Source organism: Acomys russatus, chromosome 13, assembly GCF_903995435.1.
Source record: "Acomys russatus chromosome 13, mAcoRus1.1, whole genome shotgun sequence".
NCBI lineage: Eukaryota > Metazoa > Chordata > Mammalia > Rodentia > Muridae > Acomys > Acomys russatus.
In genome coordinates this window covers 59213392-59228344 of record NC_067149.1, presented here as the reverse complement: position 1 = coordinate 59228344, position 14953 = coordinate 59213392, and the positions used below count along the sequence as shown (strand labels likewise).

Here is a 14953-nt window from a genome sequence, read left to right as displayed (position 1 = left end):
GTTTGGGAAAAATAGCTGGAATTGTACAGCATTTTCAATGATTGTTTATTACTTTCTGGTTGTAGGCATTGAGCCTATTATTATTATTATTATTATTATTATTATTATTATTATTATTATTATTATTATTATTATTATTATATAATGCTAAAGGAATAAGCACTAGACGGAATGCTTTGGGGGTATTTGACATGTTTTAACTTGTGTTTTACATACCATGTCAAGAAGCATCAATTTTGGCTTTTACAGGGTATCAAATAAAGTTCTAACACATTTATTTTTTAAAATCTAGTGACAAGCCAGGAATGGTGGCTCACATCTTTAATCCCAGCACTCAGGAGGCAGAGGCAGACTGATCTCTGTGAGTTCAAGGCCAGCCTGGTCTACAGAGTGAGTCCAGGACAGCCAAGGCTAACACAGAGAGACCGTGTCTCGAAAAACCAAAAACCAAACCAAACCAATAAACAAACAAACAAACAAAAAACAAAAACAAAGAAAGAAAGAAAGAAAGAAAGAAAAATCGAACAAAAACAACAACAACAAAAATCTAAAGACAGGAGTGAGCAAGATGGCTCAATGGGTAAAAGGGGCTGCACAAACCTGACAACCGGAATTTGATGCCCAGATCCCACAGCCAAAGGAGAGAACTCATAACACCTCTGACCTCCATATATGCTTTCATAGCATGTGTGTGCACATGCACGTGTGTACACACACACACACCAAAGGCTACTGAAGACTGTTGGGCTTTCTCTGACGACTCTTTCTGAGAGCCTTCAGAACAGGAAGCAAATATGTAAGATCTGATAACAGCTGCCAATATATTTCTTTGCATAAAGGACACTTCCTTCTGAACTAAATTAGGTAACTGTCACTGTAACTTTGGATCAAGGTAAACAGACACAGAACTGCTGAGGACAGAATGCAATAGTAGCTATTTAGATTAAAAAGTGGCATTTAAACATAAGACCAACATAAAACTACTATACAGGAAACAGTCACATAGCACATACTTTGACTAGAAACACAAACAGGACAAAGAGCAGCTTAAGTGGCCAGGCAGTGGTGGCATATGCCTTTAGTTGGGAGGCAGAGGCAGGCAGACATCTGTGAGTTCGAGGCCTGCCTGGTCCACAAAGTGCAAAAGAGCAAAAGAGCAATTTAAATGACATGCAATAACATCAAGATTCTGGAAGGCAACAAAACAGTTACTACACTAAACAGTGTGCACTTACCACACCAAGACTATCAGATGACTCTCTGAAGCACTAGAAAATATAGCTTTTGCCCACAAGTTACTCTGGCCTTCTTATTTTCAGGGCTGAAATCCCATTTAGTGCCGTGTTTTTGCTGACTCAGCAGAATGCTTCTGTAAGCACTCTGCAAACAGATCTCTGAGCAGTGACCTAACCTGCAAGAAGCCTTGCTGTCTCTGAAAACAGTGTGGGTGATATAGGCTACATGCTGCAAATGCTCAATCTCACAGTCGCTTGAAATATTAAGATAAAATATTAGCACGGACTTCACGATATTATGATACACTGGTTAAAACCAGCTTGAGCCCCAGGCCCTGCCTCAGTGGTAGACTGCTTATCTAGCGTATTTAAGGCCTAGGTCCAATCTCCAACTTAAAAAAAAAAAAAACAAACAAACAAACAAAAAACTAAACAATCAAACAAACAAACAAAAACTTATGTGACCAGTCACTGGAATTTCTTGGCTAGATTCAGAACAAAATCATTACAACCAGCCATTCCAGAGAACTAAATTATTTCTGCTCTCCAGAGTATCTATGACAATGATTATAATTAGTCTCTATTTGTGTAGCTACTCAGGGCAGTGAGCAGAGCTGGGTCACATTACACATTCAAAACCACAAACGTCAAGAAAGCAGTAGGAATTAGTCTAAATATTCTGTTGATTCTTCCCACTGGTTCCATAACCAGTGTTATATAAACTGGTTACTAAGTTCCGGCTTGGTGGCTCTGCACATTTACCTGTAGGCAGTAAGTGGATAGTTGCCTGAGATGGGCCACTTGTGGGCACCCCAGATGGCTGAAGAGGTGGTGCTGGTAGAATGGGCTGCAACGGTCGAGGCATGGGCTGAGAAGTGCTCATTGTAGGCGCAGAAGGATGAGTTAGCTTTTTGGGCTCTGTTAATTAAAATATAAGATACATGACTGATGATAGAAAACACAAGGCCACACAGGCCTGACTTTTAATGGGAAACTCATTCGCTTACTCTCTACACAACACATTCCCCTCTTCAGAAACAACTCCGTTTTATTCTCATGTATACTTTTGCTGATTTAAAGACCCAGTCATGAGCTACTTAAATAATTCACCACTGCTACCACACCACTCCTCCTCCTCTTCCTCTTTGGCTTTTTGATACAGGTTTTGTCTATGCAGTCCTGGGCTATCCTGGGACTCTCTTTATATATCAGGCTGGCCTCAAACTCACAGAGATCCCCTTGCCTCTGCCTCCCAAGTACTGGGATTAAAGGCGTGTGCCACCACACCCAGTTTCACCAACACTTAAGAGATTCCAGTTCACACTCCTAGAGGAATACAGTCTTATTTTTCAGTCAAGAATCTCCTGAATTCACTATATAATAGCAACTAAAATAAAAATTACAAAAATGCATATACATATTTATACACCTGTATCAAAGACATTCTTCTGACAAATACTGTAAAGTCATGTTTTTTTCCTGAATTTAAATTTCAATTATTCAGAGTTGTGTAAATTTTTATATAAACAGTTGTCCATTATTTCTATTTGTCTCTTAAAGTATTAAAACAGGTCCCTGATAGCCTAATAGCTCCCGAAGTAAATGTCTATACCTCAAAACAAACAAATACATTAGAAAAACAGAGACGGGACACTATGAAGAGTATAAACCAACTACTTTCTATAGACGATGACCTTCATCCATTTGTGTCCTATGAAATGTCTCATTAAAATACACTCAGTAGTTCTGGTCCATCAGGTGGTCGGAACATGAGAACAATGGGCTTCTGCAGGGAGAATTAAGATGACCCAAGAGAGAAGCACTGAGAGCAGGCACGGTGGCTAGCGCCATAACAGGCAGAATGCCTGACCACTCAGGGGCAGCTCTGCCCTCCCAGCACCCTGCTTCAGTATTCACTTTTGTTCTCTAAGAATTCCTGATAGTCAAACCAATCTATGAAAGCAAATGAACAAAACCAGAAGTAAAATGTCAATTTGAAACTCTTCAAATCATGATACCAGTACATCATCACACCATCATGACATCAGCTAAATGTCTCAATGGTTCCGCAGCTTCCTATGGTACTATATACTGAGTAGAATTAACTACATGTACTTAATTTTACTTCTCCCAAATCAGCAAATTTCTCTAAATCTCAAAACATGACTTTGCTAAATCATTTAAGTTTACTGACTTCAAGATAAATAAAATTAGTATTTGATCTTTCCAAATGAACACACTGTCACTGTGGTTTCACATCTGTCTGTGAACAAAGACACTCTGATAGCCAAAAAAGTCTTAGAAATACCACACTTTGAATCATGACTGGGGATCTATTTTTAAGTCACCACAGTAAAGGCTAGATTGTATACATCATTATTATTATTATTATTATTATTATTATTATTATTATTATTATTATTATTATTATTATTTTATTATAAGACGTACTGAATTTTAATTCAGGAATTTTCCAATTAGATTTAACCTAGGAGCTGTCATTCATGAGACACTGTGGAGTATGGCTTTAGCATTTATCCAACTTAGTTTCTAAGTAATGCAACTGAGAACATTATTAGGGCCTCTTGAAAATGATTAAATTTTGACTTGTAATCATATAGTACTGGGCTGGAGAGATGGCTCAGAGGTTAAGGGCACTGACTGCTCTTCCAGAGGTCATGAATTCAATTCCCAGCAACCACATGATGGCTCACAGCCATCTAAAATGTGATCTGTTGCCTTCTTCTGGCCTGCAGGTGTATGTGCAGGCAGAGCACTGTGTACATAATAATAAACAAATAAATCTTAAAAAAAAAAAAAAAAAAAAACTATTAAAAAAAATCATATAGTACTAAAGGAAAGCAATTCAAATGGTCAAAATTAAATGAACACACACTGAAAGGTATCTACACCAGAAGGAGTGACAGGAAGAGGGAGGGGTAGGGAAGGGAGAAGTGAGGAGACACAGAAAGGGAGGAAGAGAAATCAAGAGCAAGAAGTCAAGGAACTAGATGTTGTTGCTGTGTCCTAAGGTCTATAGACTCCTTCACTCTAGTATAAGGAGAAGGCTTCGTCGCGAAGAGCAACTGGATAGCTGGTGGGCGCCCTGAGTAATGGTGCTAACTGCTGCGCTCCTCTCCAGCTTGATCACGTCCATTCAGGATTTGAACGCTGCTTTTTAATTCTAACCTGAAAGACTCTCCCTCTAAAGGGATCTAGATACATCAGCAATGTTACTTTCAGAAAACATCACCAAACATTAAGAGGAGGAGAATCAGGAAAGCGTCTGTTGAAAGAACTACCTTGAGTACCTTGTGTAGCTCCACTCTCTTCATCATCCATTGTGAGGTCAATGACACCACTTGACTCATTGCCAGAAGCTTTTCCACTCTGAAAAACACAACATGATTGATTCTGCAATTACTAAGAAGGTGTGTGGTAACAAACAGTAAGGGCAAAGGGGGTAAACGGCCTAGTTCCAGGTAGGCCCCTAAAGGCCGTTTTCTCAATAGTGTGGTGGTAAGCACCACAGCAGACACTTCAGTGGGTGAAAGGTGCTTGCTTGACTCCAAAGACGCCAACCCTGACCCTGAGTTTGAGTTCTGGGATCCACATGGTGGTAGGAAGAACTGACTCCCATGTGCACACTGTGGCACACGAGCACTCACACATGTGCAAATACCAACATAAAGGAATACAATGTAGTAACAATGTGATTTGTGCAACACAACATAGTTTTCAGGTACTTTCCGATGAAACTCTAACAGTTTAAAAAGAATGGCCCTTTACACAGGCTGCCCACGCGCTTCAGTGCTGTAAGCAGTACACGATTGAATACAAGCGCTCACTTTGTGACAGTGAAAACAACAGCCACTCTTTCTCTAAAGGACCACCAAAGCACGAAAGACAATCTTTACAGAGAGGCCACAAAGACAACAGAAATCTGTTCTTCTCTACCCAAAAAGGCATAATTACATCTTTAGGGAGTGTCCAATTTGACCAAACTCAGCAACTGTCCGAAATCATTAGTGAAACAAAGGGGATTAGAAACAAATATGGAGGCAGCAGTAACAAAGGGGGGGGGGGGGGACCAGCAGCAGTGGCTGCAGACCAGCAGTTGCTTCACACACATTCCACCTCCAACGTGAGCTCACCTCTACAACACAGACCTGTCAGTCATTACAAAGGTTAATCTAAATGTGTGCATGAAATGCCTTACATCACACACAAGAGCTAGGGTTAATACTCAAGTGATAATTATAACTTCATTCAACTTATCATCCTGAGAGCAGCCCTAAATAATCAGGGCCTTTATCTGTAAAGCTCAAGCAGTTTTGTGAGACTAAGGAGAGTGGATGGGCCACGGTTATAGCTGCAGAGCCTGAGCCAGAGACGGATCCAGGATGCGCTGGATGGAAGAGCTGTGGCTCATACACCCAGATAAGATACGTAGTGAAAAGGAAAAAGAAAGAAAGAAAGAATTCTTTGACTAGAAAATCCAGATCAAATCCCAAGATAATTATTCTAAATCTTGTTAAACTCTTCCTACAATAATTTCATTTAAATTTATATATTTATGAACACTACAAATTGGTTTCATTCAAAATTAAGTCTCTATTCGTCATCATAGAACGCACTTGCTATATTATTTACAGGGTCCAGTTTTCAAAATCTACTAAATTTTGAAACTATGGATCACATATTACTAAACATGGAGAGAAAAAATACATTGTAAAGTAGAATTTAACTTTGGGTTAAAATAAAAAAGTCAGAGCTGGAGAGATGGCTCAGAGATTAAGAGCAATGGCTGTTCTTCCAAAGGTCCTGAGTTCAATTCCCAGCAACCACATGGTGGCTCACAAGCATGTGTACTGAGATCTGCTGCCCTCTTCTGGCATACAGGCACACATGAAGGTACAACACTGTATACATAATAAATAAATCCTTTTTTAAAAAATATATAATTTTTTGAGACAGGGTTTCTCTGTGTAGCCTTGGCTGTCCTGGAACTTACTCTGTAGACCATGCTGGCCTTGAACTCACAGAGACCTACCTGCCTCTGCCTCCCAAGTGCTGGGATTAAAAGCATGCATCATGACCACCTGGCCTTAAATAAATAAATCTTTTAAAAAAATGTCACCCCTGTAACCACCTCACACAAAACATGCACACACACACACATAGCTAAGTAAACAAACATGCACACATAGCTAAATAAACACAAACATGTACACACACACATAGCTAAGTAAGAAACATGTTTAAAATTAGCTGGAGTGCCTGGCACACAGTCACAGCACTCAGGAGACAGAGGCAGATCGCAGGTGGATCTCTGTGAGTTAGAGGCAGGCTTGGTTTACAAATCAAGTTCAGGACAGCCAGGATTGCACAGAGAAACCCTGTCTCGAAAAACTGCAAAAACAAACAAACAAACAAACAAACAAACAAATAAAGCTGGCTGGGCACAAAGGTAGTTTATAGGATGTAGACGAGCTCAGTGAAGTTGATGATTAATCAATAGAATTCTTTCATCCCAAGAAATGAAGACTACAAAAAGAATTATGAAAAGAATTATGTAGTTCAACAAAAATCTGATTGAGGACCAGTGCAATCGCTCAGTAGATAAAGGCTCCTGCCAACACGCCTGAGGATCCCTGGGACCCCTGCGACCTATGTAGACTAAACTTCAGAGAAATGTCTACTATGACTTGTCCTCTAATCTTTGTATGTGCGCTCTTATACCCCCAAACAAAGAAATGCAGTATGGATATTTAAGTGAAGGGGAATTTGAGTGTGTAAAGAAATATGACATAACCCCCCCCCCCCCAGAAAAAAACACCAATGGGTGAAAAACATACAAATCCAAGTTTCAATGAGTATCAAATAAAACAAGCATTAAGAAACGCACTCCCACCCCAGCACTCGGGAGGCAGAGGCAGGCAGATCTCTGTGAGTTCGAGGACACCTGGTCTACAGAGCAAGCTTCAGTACAGCCAGAGCTGTTACAAAGAGAAACCCTGTCTCGAGAAAAAAGGGAAGGAAGGAAGGAAGGAAGGAAGGAAGGAAGGAAGGAAGGAAGGAAGGAAGGAAGCATACTCCTATATGAAATCACAACAATACTACTAAAAATCAACAATGAAAAGAAAATGTTGCATACAAACAGGAAAATCCGATGTTAAAGAGAACAAAGAGTCACTGCTACACTGAACAGTACAACCAAAGGCTTTTTATTAAAATTTTCTAAACTCAAAGTTTTCAGTACAACAAAGCCTTCCCTCAGAAAAGAAAACTCATATTTAGTGAGTTTGAGACTAGCCTGGGCTACTTACTATTCTGTCTCAAAAAAGAACAAAAGAAAACAAAACTATATTTAACGATGTAAGAAAAACCATGATGCCTGTTACCATAAGACGCCTGCAGTGGAGGGGAGCACTCTTACCTGTGACGTGCTATCTGCTGCTTTCTTATTAACAGAAGACTCTACTGTTTTGTTTGTCTGGTTTTCTGAGAATTAAACAAAAAAGGAAAAATTTACCACATATAAAATGTATAATATGTAAAAGGTCAGGCTGCTTTACACACATAATTTATGTATTCTCCAACTATTTTTCCACTGGCATGCTGCAGCTTACAGGGTTTCCTCTCACAGCTCCCTGTGGTGTCCTTTAGAACGCAAGTTCACTTTATACATTTTAAAGGCGTCATACGTTCATCACCCAGCAGCCTACACTACCCTGAGGAACACCTGAGAGTATAGGTCAGTTTCTGTATGAAGTCAATTTTCAATGAGGGAAAATGGCTAAGCAAAACATCGTTCTTTCATATCATGTATCTTTGGAGGAAAATCTAATATCAAAAATGTTCATAATAAATTCAGTACAAAAAGTTACAGTAACCATGAGAAATGCATATATATATAAATTAGTTCAAGTACAGATTACTTTTCTTTGTGTGCTTATGCAGATGCACATGCTTATTCGAGGCTACACAAGGAGGCCAGAGGTTGACAGCAGGTGTATTCCTCCACCAGCACCCCATCTTAATTTTTGAGGCAGTCTTTCACGGAACCTGGAGTTCACTGATTCTGTGAGGCTGTCCAGCCTGTGCTGGGCTCACAGCCTTCAGGAGGCCTGACTTTTATGTACGTGTTGGTTCTTCGAATTTATGTCCTCGTGTTTGCTCAGCAGAAAGCTTACTGAGTCATCTACCCATCCAGCTTCCGGTCCCGTGTTCCTTTTCATTTAACCTGGGTCAAGTTTCCATGGGAAACTGTCATGACATGGGAACCACTTCCAGAATTGTGTGAGAAGCTAGTGTGCTCCTGTCCAGTTCCTAACAGACAGAAGAGAGACTAAGATTTTACAGAGTATCTTTTACATCCATTGAAGTAATTCACTTTCATTCTTTAATTAGTAATGAGTTACATTCTCAGGAGTGTCCTTATGTTAAAACTGTCCTTAGTCTTCCTGGAGATAAACAACTTCATGGTCAAATATGGTATTCTGGTTATTTTCAAACCTTCAGAACATATAAACAGTATTTATTCTCAAAACTGACAGAATTATCTATATTACATGGATAATTTTACATTTAAAGAGTCAACTAAGATAAACACCCACAGCTGAAAAGCCAAGAGCAGGAAATGGAATTACAAGCCTTCATGATTTTTTCCTCCTCTTGCTTCAATTTTATTTTTGGATAATATTATTAATATAAAATTACTTTTAAAAAATATTTAGAAATTGGCAGGGTGTAATGGTACATGCCTTTAATCCCCAGCTCTTGGGAGGCAGAAGCAGAGCTCTAAGACAGAGATCTACCTACCTGATCTACATAGCAAATTCTAGGCTTTACAAAACTACGTAATAAGACTTTGCCTCAAATATAGTAAAATTATATATGTTACAGATATTTTTTCCTGAAAGACTTTTTCCATAAACTAATTCTAGGTTACTTGTCTTACATGTTAAAGAATTGAGATACACAGGCAATATTACCAAAACATCACCTTTTTTTGAACATACATACTAAGGTATGGATGTGTAAGTGTATGTGTTTATATATATGTATGTATGTATATATGTATACGTGTTTATATGTATGCATATGCTACTTTGTTATCCAGAATGATTCCATTCTTGGCATAATTGCCTCAGAATAAGTTAATTATTCACAAAAATTTAACAATATTCCTTTCTGTAGATTTTCAGTACCCCCTGCCCTTTCATTACAGACTAAAAATTCCCTCGATTTTAGTCACATTCCCTTTCTACTAACTACCTGAGCTATTTACTTGTCAAGCAGGAGGATAGAAACCATCCATCAGGGGCTGGAGAGATAGATGGTTCAGAGTGGCCATCAATCAACAAAATTAACAAAGGTGTAGCTTAAAAATCTGTCTATAATGTAGGGCATACATTGGTTTGTTATCTGCATGATGGATTAGGTTATTTAACACTGGTTAGTCATTTTTAGCCAGTATTTCATTTTACATTTTTAAAGATGTCCATTTATATTTTTAAACATTACATTTATCTTTACTTATGTATGTGTGTATGCGTTTTGGACGTCTACATGTATACCACATGTGTGCAGATGCCTCTGAAAGTTGTAAGAGGGTGTCAATCTTCTGGAGCTGGACTTATAGGCAGTTGTGAGTTATGTAGTATGGGTGCTGGGAACTGAACCCAGATCCTCTGCAAGGGCAGCAAGTGCTCATAACTGCTCAGCCGTCTCTGCCCTGCAGTCTTCCCATAGTGCTCAAGGCACTTTAAACTGGTAGCATTCTCTTAGGAGGTCTCGATAACTGTATGAGTAGCAATGGAAGCCTGAGAGCTGGAGAGATGGCTCAGTGGTTAAGAGCACTCAAGGTCTGCTCTTCCAGAGGGCCTGAGTTCAATTCCCAGAAACCACACAGTGGCTCACAACCATCTATACTGGGATTTGATGCATTCTCGTGGCATGCATATTTATACATAAAAATTGAATGAATGAATGAATGCCAGCCTGGTCTACCAGAGAGTTACAGGACAGCCAGGGTTATTACACAGATAAACCTTGTCTCAAAAAGCCAAAAATTGGGGGGGGGGGGGGGGGGGGGGGAGACAAGCCTGAGGAAACTCAAAGGAAATCACTGTTGAAGGAGTAACAGCTTAGTGTTATTTAAACTCCAGTTTTCTCCTACTTTTGGAAATGAGAGATATTTAGTGAATTCTATACAACTACTAAGTCTCTTACAAATCTAATGCTTCACATCTAGCTTACAGAATGAGACTACCATTTAATATTTTAGAAGATCAAACCAGGGAATGGAGATATGTCTCATTGGTTAAGAGCACATACTGACTGTTCTTTCAGGGGACCCAGGGTTCAAGTCCCAACATCCCTATCAAGCAGCTCACAACTTGACAGTCCTGTCCTCCTCATACGCAGAGGTACACATTAAATAAGCAAAATTACTAAACATCTTTAAACTTAGCATTTCTCCTATTATTAATCTTCATTCCAAAATTGACTGACTGACGTCATGTGTGAAGTGTTTTGTTTGCACACATGCCTGAGCATCATGTGCAAGCATTGGTATGCAAGGAGGCTAGTGGAAGATCACCTGGGACTGGAGTTACAAAGGATTGTGAACTGTTTTCTGGGTGCTGGGAATCAAACCTGGGTCCTCTGGAAGAGCAGCCAGTGTTACATGCTCAGCCACCTGTCCAACCCTTGCTGTCTAATCTCACATTAACACATTATCAAGTACACCAGCTCTTCCTCTACATCTTCCTTATGCTATTCTCTCTCTCATCTAATGCACTGCTCAGCCCAATTTCATTCCATTTCTGGAAAGCTATTTTCCACATTGCAGTCAATATTCATGGATGCCACACTCCTCTACACACAAAAAAATAGTGCTACTTTTTTTTCACCTTTTCCTGTTCCCTAACCCATACATTTCAAAGATTGTCACGCCCTTTTACATCTTCTCAAAGAAAACAGCATACAATAATATTTATTACATTTATAATTAATTAATGGCAAGACTCCATATCTGTAGGGTTAGTGAATAAAAGACTTACATGTTTCTATGTACCTGCAGGACTTTAGAAATTACAAGCACCAATTATGTCTTGAATGAATAAAGTACAATTTGAGCCCTAAAGGGTATCTAAACGCGAACTATTTATCTAAAATCCATTAAGGATATAATGAACGGTAACAAATGTGTATAAATATAATCTAGCTATGAAGTACATATTTTATTAAGTAAATATATGTAGATAGATATAAGACATGGCAAGTGTTAGTCGTATGACCTAATAGTTAATCTATAATAAGGATATATAATTTAGTTTCAATTTACATATTCTGCAAAAATTTGCCAATTGATTCCAGCTTAAATTATGGAAAGCCCAGTAACAAAAATGACCATTTTGTTGTCATTTATGGTATCCCTGAAATTATGCATTGCTGAAGGACATATGTTCTGATATAATTACTTTCTAAATAATATTGTAGAAATACCATACATGCCATTCACATTCATTACTAATCATTAGTAATTCATTTTTAAACATAAACCAAATGTTTATGAAAGTAACTTTTAATGATTTATAGTTATATATTAAATAAATACAAATGCTACAATAAAAAACATTTTAAAAATAAATATATTGTCTCGCCGGGCATTGGTGGCGCACGCCTGTAATCCCAGCACTTGGGAGACAGAGCAGGAGGATCACTGTGAGTTCAAGGCCAGTCTGGTCTACAAAGTGAGGCCAGGACACCAAGGCTACACAGAGAAACCCTGTCTCGAAAAGCCCAAATAATAATAATAATAATAATAATAATAATAATAACAACAACAACAACAACAATAATAATATTGTGCAAGCATTGGTATCCACGGAGGCTAGAGGAAAGTATCAGATCACCTGGGACTAGAGTTACAAAGGATTGTACAATACAAATTATTATTATTATTATTATTATTATTATTATTATTATTATTATTGTTGTTGTTGTTATTATTGTCTCAAAAACAGAATACTATACTAACTAGTGACTTTAGAAAGTATTAATCTTACATACTGAATAGCAAAGTGAATCTGAAACAACCTGACGTGATTACAGCAGCTCATCAGCTAGATAGTTCTATAATATGCCCTTCTTGCAAATGTTTACAAAATATGTAAAAGAGCATGTTGGTGAAATTATAATCTAAAACATGTATATTTAAGGGAGAAGTAGTCATAACATTAAGCAAATACTCTTCAAAGCTTTCCTTACAGGCCATGGTCTTAGAGTAAAGTTCTGTATTTATTTAAATTCAATGTAAATGAATTCAATCAACCAAAAACAGTGCCAGCTATGCTTCAAATTTTCATAGTTATCTCGTACAAAATCACATAAAGTCTATTCTAAATGAATTGACATATTAAAAATACTGAAAGTTTTATAAAAAGAAATCAGAGGGAAAAAAATGAAATTTGTCTTGTTTGGCCTCTAACCTGATTAAAAGTAAACAACTCTCTTAGTAATGCAAGCATGAAGCATGTTTTTGTGGCCAGGCATGGTGGCACCTGCCTAGCACTCAGGAGGCAAAAGCAGGCGGATCTTTCTGAGGCCAGCTTGGTCCAGGACAGCCAGGACAAGAGTTGAGCAATTTTAAATAGCACTTGCAGTCAAGTCCATCTTATATTTTAAAGTAAAATGACAGGAAAGAGAAAACAGTAGTGAGTCAAACATTTTGTAAGAAAAGAAAGGAACTCTTTTTTGTTTTTAAATTGTGCAATTTTAGAAGACGCTGAGTGATGAATGATAAAAGGTTTTCCAAACTAGGTAGAGAAGATGTTTTGGGGTTTTTTGGTTTGTTTGTTTGTTTGTTTTGGCTACTGTTTTGTTGTTTTTTCTTGAATTTTAGAGATAAAGGTTTCTCTGTGTAGCCCTGGCTGTCCCAGAACTCACTCTATAGACAGGCTCGCATCAAACTCACCAAAATCTGCCCGCCTCTTGCTTCCTTGTTGGGATTAAAGTCCTGCACCACCACCCAGCGATATTTAGTTTTTAATGTTCTCTTATAATAAATTTCTAAAATTAGATAGTTAAAATCTATTTACTTAGTTGTCCTGAAAACATCGATCATAAAAACAAAGAAAAATAATGCAGAATCCTTGCTACAAAGACTATATGAAAACTCACCAAAATGAGTACAATTACTGAAAAATAAACAGAAACACTAACTTCTCACTCAATACTTCCTTCAGCCTGGGAAGGGAGAAGGGGAGCAAAGAAGGCACGTGTAACAAGCACTGAGACGTACGTCAAGAGGGGTTGGTTCTGCACTTTAGGGCACAGTAAGTAACTACCCGTGGAAAGCATCTATGATGTAAAGAAGCAGTAGTCATGTCCCAACACGCACACTGAATGTATGAAGCACATAACGAGTGTAAGGTTCTGAACTGGTGAGTGTGTGCTATGTACAAAGATCAGACAGCCGTGGCAGATCCCAGAAAGCTGTACAAATACTATGCCTCGGTAACAAAGCACAGTGAAGTAAACACCTTTTACATTCCACTTTAGTAGTATCATTTATCATCAGGTACTCAGAAAATTATTAAAAATAATGAAGCAAACTCTGCTTGCTCCATTCATTCCAATGATGCCAGGCAGACTGAATCACTGAAAGGCCATTGCTGTGTTTTGTTTCTGTTACAAAGCAAACCAACTTACCAGTTCTTGGGGTGGCAGAGCTATTCTGTTCTGCAGAAGATGAAGTGCTAAAAGTGGATATTGGGATTTTCATCTGTATTGAGCCCCGACTGTTTGATGAGCTATAGAGTCCTGAGGGGCCTACTGTGGGTAGAGAAGTCCTTGTGGCTTGCACAATAGAATGTGCGGTTGGAACAGCCTGTACAGCAAGTGTTGTTCCCAAGGGTGCAGCAGTGGCTGAAGAGTTCCTCTGAACACTAGGGCTGGGCACTGACGGAATGTTTGGTTTCGTGGGGTTTGGCAAGGGTGGCAAGGATACTGGGTTTTTGGTAAGACCGCTCACTGTAGGTGGGCTTTGCACAGATATGAATTCCACGTTGCCAGATGGTTGATTAGTCACCAATGTCCCTGGATGGCTTTGTACGAGCTGAGGCTGAGAGGTGACTGCAACGGGCACATGCAGAATCACTGGCAAGGGCTGCAGAGAGATTGTGGGCTGAGGGTTTCCACTAGGCACCTGAGTAGTGGCAACTACTGTGGCTGTGTTGGGTGCAGGAAGAAGCGATGGTGCTGGCAGAGAACCTGAGGTTGCTGAAGTCTGCAGTTTAGGCTGACTACTGACAATTGCTGGAGAAGTGACAAGACTGGCTGAAGACACTAGAGAGAAAAAGAGAAGTCTTAGTCTACACAAATACCTTAACTGATAAGCAAGAAAATAAGACATAAATTAAATATATTAGATACAAAAAGCCCACCACAAAAAATTACCATATTTAAGTTTGAACCACTGTAATGGTTAGAAGTACTTTTATTTGTTTTGTTTTTTCTCTGTGTAACCTTGGCTGTCCTGAAATTCACTCTGTAGACCAGACTGGCCTCAAACTCAGAGACCCACCTGCCTTTGCCTTCTCAGTGCTAAGATTAAAAGTATATCACCATCACCTGACGTAGAAGTACTTTTGTATGCATAATTGCTGTCTTATGCAATGCCACATGATTTCTTGTTAATATACAAC

General features: G+C 38.7%; 1 protein-coding gene across 5 annotated transcripts in view; it reads right to left on the bottom strand.

Moving 5' to 3' along the window:
• The window catches only part of Atf7ip (activating transcription factor 7 interacting protein), an 85367-nt gene that overhangs the window by 8104 nt on the left and 62310 nt on the right, over positions 1–14953 (bottom strand). For 4 of the 5 annotated variants that reach the window (XM_051155490.1, XM_051155488.1, XM_051155492.1 and 1 more), the window contains 4 exons: positions 13959–14594; positions 7675–7739; positions 4538–4625; positions 1998–2153 (listed from right to left, as the gene is read on the bottom strand). In XM_051155490.1, coding sequence (XP_051011447.1) covers positions 1998–2153; positions 4538–4625; positions 7675–7739; positions 13959–14594 — 945 coding nt within the window. The remainder of the gene's footprint in view (positions 1–1997; positions 2154–4537; positions 4626–7674; positions 7740–13958; positions 14595–14953) is intronic. The other variant, XM_051155489.1, reaches the window with a different exon arrangement.